General features: G+C 42.0%; 1 protein-coding gene across 3 annotated transcripts in view; it reads left to right on the top strand.

Moving 5' to 3' along the window:
- The window catches only part of PLEKHG6 (pleckstrin homology and RhoGEF domain containing G6), a 119,352-nt gene that overhangs the window by 76,832 nt on the left and 27,378 nt on the right, over positions 1–15,142 (top strand). For all 3 annotated transcript variants that reach the window (XM_069243130.1, XM_069243131.1, XM_069243132.1), the window contains 7 exons: positions 3,714–3,878; positions 8,643–8,738; positions 9,876–9,926; positions 10,503–10,652; positions 11,505–11,615; positions 12,379–12,528; positions 14,534–14,671. In XM_069243130.1, coding sequence (XP_069099231.1) covers positions 3,714–3,878; positions 8,643–8,738; positions 9,876–9,926; positions 10,503–10,652; positions 11,505–11,615; positions 12,379–12,528; positions 14,534–14,671 — 861 coding nt within the window. The remainder of the gene's footprint in view (positions 1–3,713; positions 3,879–8,642; positions 8,739–9,875; positions 9,927–10,502; positions 10,653–11,504; positions 11,616–12,378; positions 12,529–14,533; positions 14,672–15,142) is intronic.

Genomic DNA, 15,142 nt, shown 5'->3' with positions numbered 1-15,142 from the left:
ATGCCAATAAGAAGACAGGATACAAAGGTAATCTGTTCCAAGTTTATTATGTTATGAAATATTTTAATATTAATACTGCATTGGCATACCATTATCCTCTGAAAATAATCAATACCCCCACCGTGGGTATACAGACCACTGAAACTCTGATATCCTTCTCGTAGCAACGAAGGCAACAAACCAATGGTGAACCAAACGATAATGTAAAACTAGCTGTACCAAGATAATAAGAGAAAACATGATCTACTATTTACTTAAAATGCCAATACATAAAGAGTTTTTAAAAAGATGGAAAGAATATATATAAACATACAAGGAAATCTAATGATTGACAGAGTCCAGATTTGTATGCAATGTGCTAAGGTCCTGAAGGACTTTAAAGGTGCTCTCATTTCAGTGCTGTGAAGGAGTGAAACTGAAAAGTAAGCAATCTATTGAGACACCCTATAGCTTCTTGCAATTGGCTACACATTTAGAAGATGCAATTGAGTGTGGAACAATAATTCTAAATGCCCTCTTTGAAAGGAAGACAGAAGATGAACTGCATCACCCAGGTTTGATGTTCTCGGAGAGAAGCAATAGCATGCTCTTCCACTGCAAACAGAATCTTGCACATTGAGTGACATAGTCATTGACAAACTTGCCTACAACCCCCAGAGATATCCTCATTGGCCAACAACCATGAGGACTGTATGAGTAGCAGAGCTTCCTAGTGATCTCACTGCTTAAATAGATTTGTGGACTTATCCTTCACCAGTTACACAAGTGGAATTTTCAGTTTCCTGACTCTACACACAGACCAGACACCCTAGCAAAATTCATACAATTACCACTGGTGAGATAACTCAGCAAGAAGATGCTCCTGTTGCAGAGTTCTGGGCCACCTACAGTTTCCAGCTAGGAAAGGCCATATCAATTTTTCATCCATACGAAATTGTCTCTGGGACACACGTAATTGTAACACCGCAAATATCTACTTTTGTCATGTTGTGTGAACGCTAATCATGTTATTATCATTTCTGCTCAGAGGCAGACTGAGATCACTGCTGCCCAAACACCTATTTGAGACTGATGGTATTGGAAAGAGGCATATACTTTGAATAATGCCCTGGTACTCCCTAGTTAATTCTTGGACCCGATTCCAAGAAGCCAACAAGTTGTTCACCACTATATAGCAAATGCTATGGTCTTGTTATGTATTGATTGCACGATCTTGACCCTTATCTGCTTTGTGCGTATTGGAAATTTGAATGCACATTATTCCACATTCCAAGGTTTCCAAACCCCACATGCTTGTTATTTGCGCAGCTGATTTGTTTAATGTTCGGCAGAGCAAAAAAGGCCTGGCCGAGGCAGGTGCAAGCAAGTTTAACTCAATTCTACAGCTATAATATCTGTATCTATAAAGGTCACTGGAGGTCTATGACAACTAATTAATTTCTAAGCCCTTGCTCAAATGGGAGGAGGTCAGTCATTAACTTACACGGATTTTTAGGTCTGGCTTGATGGTGAAAATGTCTCCTGACCAAATTACATTCCTTTAAAAGCAGACCTAATGGCTTTGCTGATGCTTGTTTTTATTGTTATATGTTAAGGTTAAGTCAAATCTTGTGGTGCTGCATAGTTATTGTTATTAAATTAGTGTTTTTTCCACCCCACGGCTAAACCATGCAGAATATGGCAATATCAAGATAGGAGTGTATCAAGGGATCATAACATCTAGCACCATAACTTCTCAACGAATGCACTGTAATAAAATTGTTTATATTTATGAAAGATAATCCAAAAATATGATTAGTAATATATTGCCACATTCTGAGCCCTCTTCTGGGCTTATTTGAAAGCCACTCGACTTATTGAAGATCCTGGAGAATTTACATTTCAATTTTTTTCTCCGTGAACAGCTAATGTAAAAGGGAACATTTATTATAATTTGGCACTTGCATATCACACAATTGGCCATTAGTGTGGCATCACAGTTTCTTTGATATCCCAAGAATGGATTTCCAAATGATTCTGAGGCTTCCGTCGCACACCAGAGTCTGAGTAGGTTTGTAAAGAAGTGGTGTTAGTAGGGTAAGGAATATTCTTTCAGCTGAATGTATCTGAAAGAGACCCTCACTGCAATTTCAAAGCATTTCCTAATTTGGAAGATAACAGTAGTTATCTGCCAAATTAGGATTTGCAAGAAGTGTAGTAACAACTTAGTTGTAGATGATTTTACGATCAATCAACCGACCAGCTAAAAGCAGGTACACATCTCATGAAGGAATCAAGACAAAATTGGAGTTTCTACTAGAATTGGGTGTGGTGGTAACACAGATTCCTGTAGTAGGTCCCTATTTCTTAGGGTTTGTTTACAGCCCCACGTGGGAATCCTTTGGTGTTCTAGAAATCCATAGTTACAGCTAGCACAATATTGGTAATTACAGGTGCAAGGATACTGATGCATTACACCCAGCCAACATGTAATAAGGCCATTGCAGATTGTCGTTAGTGTTAGATATGGAGGTAATGGTAAGCCTTCTAAGTATCAAGCCAAACTCGTGTAAAAGAAGGAAGTGAAAAGGAAAACACTCGCTTGTTGGGAGGCAGAAGAACTGACGGAAAACAAAACAGAGTACACAAAAAAGTTAAAAAAGGGATTTGTGAAAACTTAGTCCAGGAATACCAAGTAACTGGTCCTAGCACTTGCAAACCTTTCGTTCTTGTACAACTCTATCAGCACGGCTTTTGTTCTAACCATTTATGACTCAACATATTTCTTTGCTTTCTAGACATAGTTCTGATTCCATGGTTTCCCCGAAAAGCAGAGGGGGGCCTTCAAATAAGCCTATATATTCATGGATGTGCTATTTTAAGATTGCAAATTGAGTCGTCAAACACCTTGGTAAAGGGGATTTTCAGGTGTCCTTACCGTAGTTTCAGCGTTGGAGGAAAGTTAAACTAAGGGTACTTTTGTGCTCGTTCGTGCAGGGTACCAGCACGCTCATCAGAGATGGTATGGCTCTGAAGGAAATGTATTTTCAACATAGAACACTGGCGACGAAGTAGCTACCAGTGAATAATCTGCAAAAGAACAAGACGCATTGTGTCTCAATACTTTTGTAACTTTCTGAGGACAGGGCGTGCATCGTGCCTTGGCGTGCTTATTACTAAACAATGTGTAGCGGTAAAAATAAGTACGTTATAAAGCAATTTACATGATGAGATTTGGCAAAATATACGATAAGCCATTGTCACTACAGGAAATGTTACTACAAAGTGATACAATGCTCTCTTACACGTGTAAATCTCAAACTTTAAAATTCTGTGCACTTGTCAGTTTAGTAGCTGGTACTCGGTATCCTCAAAAAAAGATGCTACTCTATATTCATCGCCTGTTGTGAATCAAAATAAGCACAGATTGTGATCATTCAGAATAACATGACCGACAACAGAGCATATCAGGTGAAAATACTGACTGTTGAGGATGTTTGCAATTTCAAAAGAGGTGACTATAGTCCTGCAGGGTAAATAATTATTTCACTATCGCAACATTCTATAGCAGTTGTGTAAGGAACTGCACCTTCCTCGACACATTGCCGGAGAGTACTTCAAAGAGTTGAACTCTGCATCACTGTTTAGTCCAGTCAAGTTGGTTTTGATGCTCTAAATCCAGTTTCCTTCTTTATGTTGAAGCAGACATTGACTGTTTTGTATCTTTTCTATAGGATTCCAATGAAGCTTCAAGGCTCCGGAACAAACTGTCCAATTACAGCATGTACGGCCTCCCTCGTTTATCTCGCGACATTCGCCTCCACTGGGAAATCAGAGAAGGCAATGAGACCAGCATTCGCCTGGAAAACTCCTGGAGGGATATCGTCAAGGGCCACGAGGTGAGGGTAATGCACAATGTGATCCATATTTAAGCTCACTGATCCACTCCACTGATGCACACATACTTGAACACAAATCTCCTTGCTAACAGAATTCAATATGCACAACTGTCGGGGGAGGCACATATTTGCATGCAGCTTTCTTACAACATGGAGATATCATGATCTTCTTCTTATTTTTCTAGTCTAGATTTTTTAACTGTGCCTTTGCTCTTAGACTCATTAAGAAATAAAGGCAGATAACATGGGGGTCAAGGGTCAAAGCTGTCTTACCAGAAGGTGCATCCCTTTGATGGTCCAAGTACACATAGATGGTGTAGTTGTGGTCCAGGTCCATCCTGGCTGCAGACTGCTTTCACCAAGACAGGCTTTGTTACTCGAGTCATCCTCCACCTTGATTCAGACTGCTGGTCTCTACTGTTTATCCTTCAGAGTCAGGCATTTCCTCACCTTCTCCTGACTATACAAGGCAGTAAAGAGCCAGACTTCCAAGTAGGGCTTGCAGAGGTTGACTGGCAATGGTCTTGACTTTGTTGGGTTGGGGATAAGGAAAGTGCATGGGTGGGGCTTTCTATGTGATCCAGGCAAGGAATAAAGACTGGTCTTGGAGGCCTATGTCTTATCCAACTTAAGGAGGCACTGGCGGGAAATGCAGGCCAACCAAAGGTTTTTTTTCTTCATAAACTCTGGCCTGCCATAGGAGGAGCCAAATTGCCAGACATTCTTCACAAAGGAGGGATAAAAGCTCACCCAACTGACCAAAGGGACCTGTATTACAGGATGATAGTATAGATTACCTTAGTGCAATCTTGGTGATTTCAAGAGCAGTCCTAGGGCAGGTGAAGATGGGAGGCCTCAAACAGCCACAGAATGTTTACTTAAGGGGAGATGGGCCAGGCAGTCCAAGCAGGTGTAATTTATCCACTGGCCCTACTGGTGCCTAGGCAAAAAAGCCATAAACCCTGTTCTGGCCATTCCCTTGTTAGAGAGACAGCAGATATGTGATGAACAAATGTCGACGCATACTCTCAAATCCATCCTAGATGAGCAACAAGTTTGTAGTGGGCAGCCACATACAGGTGGTTACGCGTGCATGGCAACCTGAAGACCTTGGTCTTGTGTAGCAGTTCTCTTCTTCTCATGAAGGAAACCAATCACAATGCACAGGACCTCACAAACATGCAACATACAACATACGTCCCACACCACACTCCACCACATACATGCACCGGATCAACCAATGAGCCACAGTTATGCGAGGCTGAATGTGTTTTATAGAGGGGTCAGAATAATCCTCTTAAAGGGGTAAAGGTGCAAAGGATTGTGTACGTCTCTAAAAGCCCAAACCATCAGTTTCAGCATGACCTGTGTAAGAAAGGTTGTGTTACTCTTTAGGTGTATGCACAGTCCAACACATACTTGTTCTCTGCTAGTGGAGGAGAACTAATACAGGGATCCTATCAAGTAGACACACAGAGGTGGAGGTGAAACCACAAGGGCAAACCAAAGGGCAATATAACACAGCTGTTCGCACAGTACCATAACTTTAGCAGCAATACAGAAAATATCACAATTGGCCTTCGTTGTTCTTCTTAACCTACTCTTTGTTATATTACACATTGGTCATACACCCATTGGTTGTTCCAGAGATCAACAATTGCCCAATGGACTAGTTCCTAATTTTATTGAAATTGAAAGAATGAAATTCTAAATCATTTCCTTGTGTGCTTGCAGGTTGTACATAAAATCTCACACAATCACAATCATCACAATAGTTGTTTACGTTTGCCAACTAATCATGTTTAGGCTAAGCTTTATTGATTGGACCATTACATGTCAAGTACAATGAAATGCACAAATGGCAATCATGATTTCAGAGCATTAGATAGTTATAAGGCTACCTGTTTTTAAGTACAAAGGTTCAGATTCATATCGCTCTTTATGGATACACACATTAACAAACTCACCCCAAAGATACGAATGATAAGCATGTGCATCGTTGAGGTTTCATAGAAGGGAAAGATTGAAGGATTGTGTTTTGAATAAAGGTGTATCCAATCTTTGTCGTACCTGGGTAAGAATTCATCTTCATGTCAAGCGGGAAGAAGGATCAAGTCCTCGTCTTTACTGTCTGCTCTGTTTCTCCAGGACAGAAGTTAGTCTGTGATGCTGGACTTTGCCAAATAGCAGAGAAGTCACCTGTTCCTCCCAAACTTGATGTTGGTCTTATTAAAAACATATACATGCTGGATCCTCAATAGCACAAACAATAGATTGACCACAGGATGCCAGGTATTATCTGCCTCAAAACATACCTTATGAACTATCAAAGGCATGGCCAACAAAACCAACAGTTTTGGAACGTAGATGACTTTGAGCACTCCAGATGCACTGTAGTCTGGAATATCACTCCGAGATGTAGCAGGGTAAAAGATAAGACCAGACACACACATATTGTTTCCTTAAAAGACCATGCCAGGCCTTCTCAAACACTACCATTAATATAATGTATTCTTCGACCCCCTCACTCTCTGGGGCCCCTAAATAGGAGTAAATCTATTTTGAACATCAAACCCATATGGACATAGCTGAACATACCGACATCCACAGGCAAAGATGCACATATACATACATATCCCCTAATAATACGTATACACTCAGCACTTCATTTGTAAAAGAATAAGTGTCAGGCAGTTTTGCTCAGAAACCCACACCCAGCACTACTGAATGTTGGTGTATGCAAAACCAAGGATGCATAGTCATGATTTCACCTCCTACCTCTTTAATCCACCTCCAGGTACTCCCTGCCCCTTTATCTCACCCTTGCAGCTTCTTTTTCTTCCCCGCTTTCTCCCTTTGTCATAGTTTTTCCATCTTTCTCAGCCTTTCACCATTGTGTTTTTTTTTTTTTTTCTCTTGTTCTGTCTCAGTCATGATAAGGAAAAATGTGCCAGTCCCCAAAAATAAGTGCCAATGGGGCCCACCTACAACCACCGACTCAGATGAAGCACTGGATATACTTCCCCACACCCACACAAATTTGTACAAATAGTCACTCTCCTGCAACACACCAATGTATCAGTATGCACACAGGTCCTCCACATGAACATATAGATGAACTCATACACACACACAACCCGCTCTTAAAAGTATATGAATATAGAAAACCACAGGTTCATGTACAAATAAATGTGCACACAAATCTTCACACACAAATTAACAGTTAAATACGCCTTTATCTATACAAAGAAACAGTTCTAAACACAGAGACACCAATTCTCATATACATATGCAGATAAACATACAGACAGATCTAAACACCCTCAATATACATATGCAGATGTGCAGTGTGAATTTAGTATTACTGGTAATTATTATGATTGTTTCAAGTGGGGAATCTTGAGTGGCTCACGCTGCCTCTTCCCTCCCGCAACAATGGTAACAAATAGCATCTTAGTATCTGGGATCCTGTTCTTTCATGGGCATTAGTTATAATCAGAGATATTTAAGAAGACCAACACAGTAGTGTCACATGGTCCTACAGAGTGAAGCAGTGATGGTCAACAGTATGATCTTGGATTTAGAAGACCCAAAGATGCAGCTGTACTACGCCAAAACATGGGGTGTGAGCTCTGCAAATTGGTCATAAATGTCTGATTTAGGCCTGGGGTAAATTTAAATTATGTCAATTAATTTGTGTAATTTTGAGAATTTCATGTTTTGCAGTGCGAGTCTTTTCTGGATTCACCTGCAGTGCATTATTCCACCATCTAGTGGTTGGGACCGGAATTTCTCCACTTTTCTTCTACTTTACAAGTCCTACTTTTATTTCTGATTTTTTGTTGTTGCTGGGTGCCAACAGGATCCCCATTTGGTGCTTCCTGTGATGTCATGTGCCCTTTCCCCAGAAGCTCCTACCTTTGGTCACCATCTTCAAATTCTATTTTTTTTTCTCCATTTCTTTCATGTTCATTGGTGGAAATGGGTGGGTCGCTTGTGAATCCAAAAAATATTTCAAGCTGCAAAAGAACCCTTACCAGTAGGCCACTATTCATCATGCTTGTGGCTCAAAATTCCTGAAAATACTCCATTATACCACTTTAAGAAATGATAAACCACTCACTGTAAAAAAAAAAAAAATATATATATATATATATATATATATATATATATGTGTGTGTATGTGTATGTGTATATATATATATATATATATATACATACATACATACCAGGAGTGGCACCATTCACTGCATACATTTGAGAAGGCATGCAAACAATGGAATGTGAGTGGCTTTTGTTCATGATGCTTTCATATGTCTTCCCACCAAAAGATGAGAGATTCCACCGCAATTCTTGCTGTGATATCACATGAGATAATTTCCTGTTTATTACTACAAATATGTTTTATTAGTCAAACATGTATTTTTACTAATGTGAGATAAATAGTATACATGCTAATGCAGAGTGTAATAAACATGTGGGTGTGCCTTTTTATTACACTTCCTTTAATAACGTGTTACTGAACCGAATTAATTTTCACTATCACAGCATAGATACACGTCTATGCACTCGCCTTTAGACCACGGAAAATCTACATAAAGAGGCAAACATATAGCTTTCCACTGAAATATTAGCTGCAAATGAACTTGAGCAAAAATCGACATCAGGGTCATACTTGTTAAGTCCTGAGACGTTTTCGGGAGCTGCTTATTGCTCCAGAGGAGTGTTTCTGATTCCTTCTGTTTTTTTTTTGTACGCTTGTAGAACATGAGTCGGAAATATTCGCACCAGCAGGAGGCAGTGTGGGAACTGCTCTGCACCGAACTGGCCTACATGAAGAAGCTGCGCATCATCACTGACGTAAGACTTTGCGTGATGTCGTCACCTACGGGGCCAGCATCGGCTCTTGCCCTCCTAAACATATGTTATTGTACAATCCCCTCTGAAACTGAGCATGCAGGCCGCTGTCTTCCAGAGTGCCATTAAACAACCCCCCCCCCCCCACCCCTTTATCACTCCATCTGATGTGGATTTATAACCTAAATTGTCCAAAAATACAACGAAATCTGGCTAAAAACTCTCAGAGTTAGACATCTTCCCATGTATCCCACTTAGAATAATGTTTCTAATTCTTTAACTGTGTGTGTTTTGTAAAGAACTTTTAATGAGAGTTTGTGTGCGCCATATGCGATACAAATAAATAATTGCAAGTTGGAAAACTTTTTATTGGAGCCTCAAATACAGTGTAGAAAAGATGGACGTTAATTATTGTAGCTTTCAGGGCGGTGGAGGGAGCGAACAGGGGTACGTGCTCCGAAATATTGTTACCCTAAAGTGCTTTTGGTTTACATGGTTGCACTTAATGTTAAAACATGACAACTTGCAAAATACTTTCTTGGATCACCTTGGCTACAATTTACGACTCCTTGAATAATTCCTGAGGGTCGAGAAAGTCAGCCCTGATAAAACAAACTACTTTTGGTTAATGTGTCTGCTTTGTTGTTTCAGGCAAACAAATTTCGATAAAGTCCCGTTAGTCTGCGATTGTTTAAAAACTAGCCTTCTTTTTTGTGTAAACCAGGCTCTGTTCTCTGTGAGGCCACTAATCCTAGCAACTGAAGTGATTGACATGGAAAGGTGTTTTGGAATTGTGATACCTTCCCGGGGCCATGAGGTGGTACCCTTCTACCAAAGAAGGTACTTGCACCAGAGCTGTGGGCCTCTGAGTATCCCCACCCCCCTAACAATGCTGAATGGCTTAAATATCTGAGATGTTCAGAACCACCCTGGAATGGACAAAACATCTGTGGTGTTCCAAAGCAGCCGATAAGGGAACCTACTGTTCTTATTCCTAAACTCGAATTCTGGATATGGAAAGCAACGTGGTCTCTGACGTCACCAGCCCCAAGGCCACATTGCGCAAATGTTTAAGTAGCGTATTACAATTTGTGGGTTAAACAAAGTGACTGAATGCATTTGTTTTCATGTCTCCTGCAGCTTGTGATCTGCACTCTGATCAACCTTCATGATGCCAATTTCCTAACTGAGGTATGTGGTGTCCTAGGGATCTGGGAGGTATATTACAGGTGTCGGCATACATAGGGGATCAGTAGTGGGATGAGTGGACACCCTAGGTAGCCCAGCCACAGCTCTGGGCAGGGAGCCATGAGGCTAGACCTGTGGGGGAAAAGGAAGGGTGATACATTTATGGATCTGTAATTCCCCAAGAAGTGGCGGTGGCTGAATCTATGACTGAATGAGAAAAAGCCTCAGATTGTGAGGAACAATTGGAGCAAACAAGTAAATATGCAGATGGTGACCTAGAGTTCAGAGGCAATACCATAAACAGACTGTTTTCACCTGGTGGCCCTCACCTGTGCTCAAATTCACTCTCACTGGGAACTTTGAGATAAGCAGATGGGGATTTTTCAATGGAAATGTGGAGTATTAAAAAGTAATCTGAGGCAAGTAGAAGAGACTGAGAGGATGTGGTAGGAAAGTAAGTAACGGGAGAATACGGGGAGAGGTTCACAGCATTTTACCGATTTCACCTTATTGATTAAGCTAGTGCAAATTAATAAAATCAAAAATAAATTGGAATTTCTCATTTGTTGCCCGGCATAGATCCAACCGGAGAATTTATTTAGCAACATCCCCCACATCATCCGTGCTCACAGATTTTTCTGGCAGGAAGTAATCGCCCCAGTGCTGGAGCTGGCAAGGAGAACCCGGCAACCTTTTGACCCAATGAGCTTCCAGGAGGGCTTTCAGACGGTGAGTCTGGGACGTGTGGGACCCGGGGCTACAGGAGAGGGCTGCCACTCTGCTATCAGACCATGAACCTGGCATTGAGTAGCCTGATGAAAAGGGCATGGGCAGCCACTAAGCTTCCACATAATGACTTGGGATTTGGGTTGACTGGGAGGGGTAGCCAGTGATTAACCATATGTGATCCAAACAGTGAATTTGGTGAAGGCTGCCGGGATGGCTGACAATCACAGAATTTTTATGAGGGTTTCCATGTATCAGTTGTTTTAAGGATTCTATGAGCACAAATATGTGAAGCCTGGGACAGGGGGAGGTACCAATGTGGAAAGAGAAGTGATGGAATCCCAGTGAAACATTTCCCAGCCTCCCTTTCAGAAGAATGCACAACACTGTATCACACATCAGCACCATGCTGCCTGTCAGTCTATCAGAAACTCTATTTATTTTACCTACATCAAAGCTCCTACAACCCTCCATTTTGGGTCCTGTCTCATAACTTTCTCCAAACTCTTTATTCAGTCATGTATTTTATATCCTATAGCTGCCCCCACCACCATCAAACCCTATACCTTCCTCAAACCAATCACCCGCTTGTTACCTTCATCCTGGCTCTCATCACCACCTCGTGCCTTTCATCTGCTTAGTGGTTCTCTCTTGTTTATCTCTCTTTTCTCAGACATCTGACCCTCCCTCAACCCCCTACCTGCACCAACTCAAAGCCTTAGAACCTCGTTATAGCCGCAATTGCGGTCTTCTTTTCCTCACACCAATTATCATAAGCTTTTTATTCAGGAGTGGGCCTCGGCTCCCCTCACTTCCCTATCCTCTTCCTAACACCCTTTTTCTCTCTTGCATCAGTTCCCAGAGCGCTTCAAAGCCTACATCCATTATTGTCTGGAGGTGAAGAAGAAGATGGAATTTGCCCGGATGCAGTATAAAGACAATGAGCTTTTCAGAGTCTTTGTGTCGGTGAGTCTCTGATGACCTTCACTGGGGTGTTTGGTGGAATCGTATAGAAGAAGAGCAATCCTGAGGAAGAGAATTCCAGGGTCAGGTTTGTGAAAGCAGAGCAAAAGCCAGAACTGTGTGACATATATCACATTTTCTTTAATGAATGGTCTAGTGCACTTAATTGTGCAGCCATGGTGACACAAAAACAAACCTAAATAAATTAAGAGGCAGATGTAACCTCGGGGCACCATTTTGGGATGAGTGCCAAGTTGAAGGAGATGGTCTAGTGAAAGATTGGGTTCCAGGGGATGACAGAGCCCCATTCCAAGAGACAAAGGGGGTTATTACAACTTTGGAGGAGGTGGTAATCCGTCCCAAATGTGACGGATATACCACCAGCCATATTACGAGTTCCATAGGATATAATGGACTCGTAATACGGCTGGTGGTATATCCGTCACTTTACTGTCACTTTTGGGACGGATTAACACCTCCTCCAAAGTTGTAATAACCCCCAAAGTCCCTGTGAGAAAAGGTCCCAAGAGTTGAAGGGGTGTCGAGGATCTAAGGAGCAGATAGTTTTGAGGCCAGAATCCTGATGTGTCTCCTACTGTAGCTGGTCCAAAGACCGAGCATCCTAATTAAGGGATTCTGTTTTGATAGTCCTCCAGCAAAGGGCTCCGTTGAATGAGCAACTGATGTTATTTTGGTGTGGCATGATTGTTCAAAAGGGTTATGTAGTCATGATTCTCCATCACATTCTTGTGCTGTTTGTTCCCAGTGGGTTGAGAAACATAAACAGTCTCATCGTCTGCGGCTTAGTGACATGCTCATGAGACCTCATCAGCGGATCACCAAGTACACGCTGCTGCTGAAAGCTATCCTGAAGCGGACCGAGGACACAGCCACCAGGGAGGCACTGAACAACATGGTAAGGGATCCATATTGAACCCCTCGCCCTCCTTTTAGAGAATCCGCCTGTGAACTTTGCAATAGTAGATCCACTTTGTAGGAACTCCCTGTGAGAACCCCAGAGTTGGAATCCACAGAGACCCTTTCATTTATCTCCCATCAGTTGCATATTTCCTTCTCTTTATAGCAAAACTTCCCCCACTGTGAAAACCCCCCATGAAGGTAGAAGGGCTTAATAGCCCAGTACGAGAGCCGCAAAGGTGAGACGGGGATGCTGTCTCAGCATGGGCAGTGTCATTGTCTGTCTACAGCGCAGATGGTTGTTTGAAGAGAGATAGTGAAACCCCTCGTAAGAGCCAGTCCCTTCTGTCCTCAGGCAAGGACCTTAATAAAAATCCCCCTCCCTCTTTTTACTCTGCATGTGTTAAACATCCTAGATCTTTCCCATTAAAAAGCATTGCACAATAGAAGAGAGGAGGAGGAGAGTAGTAACTGGGGGAAGTGCTAATGCAGGCGGAAGGATTTGTTTGTTTTTTTAGCTTGGACCACAATTATTCAGCATCTCTTGCCTGTAACCCATGGGTGTTCCTGTCATCTTGCACTGACCTTGACAGAGACCCTGACTGTTGGACTTGGACTTAGACTTAGACTTCCAGTGCGCTTGAACTGATATTCCTAGATTTTGGTTTTGAGTGGCACCTTCATGTCACCACTTCCCGGAAATGCTAAACTACAACTTTTCAACCTTTCTTTAAAATACATGGGACTGGAGTTAGAATAGTAAATTTGTCTTCTCATCTTCCCCCAAAACTGTGCTGCCCTCAGAGTGGAAATTAAGACCCAGCACTCAAACTTGACCTCTGTTTTAACCATGATGAGAGAACCTGTCGGAAGGCTTCCTGGAATGCACTGTGATATAACATCTAGGACTCCTATAGGGAGCCCACATGCAGCCTAATTTTTATATGAGACAAATTATCCATCTGCCCTTGCCTCATTTTCTGAAGCAGATGCTGTCACTTTGTGTTATGATATAACAGAATGGCAAAATTCCACATATCTTCCCTCTAAATTGAGATTTTGGCCCAGGTCCCTCTTTAAGACTGGCCACCTCATTTTAAGAAGAAAATAATGACAGTCTGTGGCAGACTGGCTAAAATGCATCCAGCCGTTCTCTGTATGGGCAAGAATCCAATTCAGCATCTTCTTCTGGCATACAAGAACTTGGAATGATCTGCCCCTACAAACCTCAAAGGCCAAAATAAAAGATACTAATCAATGCACTCACTAGGCTCACCAGGAGAGAGTGTGTTCATCTCACAGAGATCCAAGAACATGACCAGAGGATACAGCAGATTCACACTGGTGGCATCTCACCTCTGGAACAACCTCCCGTCCGACATCTGCAACACTTCCTCCTTCTTGCTCTGTCCCTAATGCTCTTCACAAATAAACTCAAGACACCTATTCCAACACTAGTGAAGCCTCCACTCCACACACAGAAACCAGTCAAGGGCTTGTCACCCTTCCCTATAATCTGTCAGCAATGTATCCATCAGGAATGTATCCATCTGCTGGAACTAGGACTGATGTCTCATTAAACTGATCACTGTGGTATTTTGTGTAGTGTCCCTAAACCATTTCTGCAAATTATGTCTCATCATAACCATAAATCATACTCAAAACTAGAAGTAAATATGTGTTTGTAGTGTCATTGTATTGTCAGCTATTCTGCATGCTAGGCATGACTTCGTAACTCTGAAGGTGGCTTTCTCAAGCACCTAGAAGCAATTACGTTATACAGTGTCTGCTATACAAGCCTAAAAAATAATTATGTTTCTGTATACAGGGATTAGACCCAGCAGTGGTTTGTACAATCCACCATCTTGTATCAGTGAACACATTGTTTTGGTAAATAAAGCACAGAAGGGGACAACGGTGGGTGAGTGGTTTGTACTGAAGATGTGATTATACATTCTGGTCTCTTTCTTTCTCATTTCTTCTTGCTCTCTGGACCGTCTCAGGTGTCCTCCGTAGAACAATTTCTCCAAAACATCAACACTCAGATGCAGCGCGGTGAAGACTACGACAAGCTTCGCAGCACCATGGACCGCATCGGGGCCTACGATATCCTGGAGCCAGGATCAGATGAAATTGAGAAGGTGAAGGAGCCAGTGAAAGGGGTGGGGGTGAAAGGAACGTTTATGACCCAGACGAAGCAAATGATGTCCAGTTAAGAGCATCAGTCTGGTCATTCAAACATGACAACAAGTGCTTGAAGCATAGGCCACATTGCATAGCTACCCCACACCCTCCCAATGGAGTAGTGCTATTAGTCCTTCAATGTACTTTTACACCTAGATATGAGTGTGAGCCCATAGTTTTCACCATGGGGTAGTAAGCTGTTCACCCTTAAATGTCCTTTGGAGCTCCATCAGGGGTCTGGAGCACTAAATAAAAGCAACACAATCTAATATATTGAGGCAGAGAAGATGGATCTGAAGTTGAAATGAAATAGCATCTACATCATCCTGGGACTGGGCTGTGAAGAGATGGCAAGGTCCTGGCTCTGACAGTTTATGGAAGGGTGAGCCTTGGGCACTTAAAAGCAGTGGTGGTGGATTAAAAAAAGA

Source organism: Pleurodeles waltl, chromosome 7 (assembly GCF_031143425.1).
Source record: "Pleurodeles waltl isolate 20211129_DDA chromosome 7, aPleWal1.hap1.20221129, whole genome shotgun sequence".
NCBI lineage: Eukaryota > Metazoa > Chordata > Amphibia > Caudata > Salamandridae > Pleurodeles > Pleurodeles waltl.
Note: the sequence above shows the minus strand (reverse complement) of the source record. Positions and strands in the feature narration are given on the sequence as shown.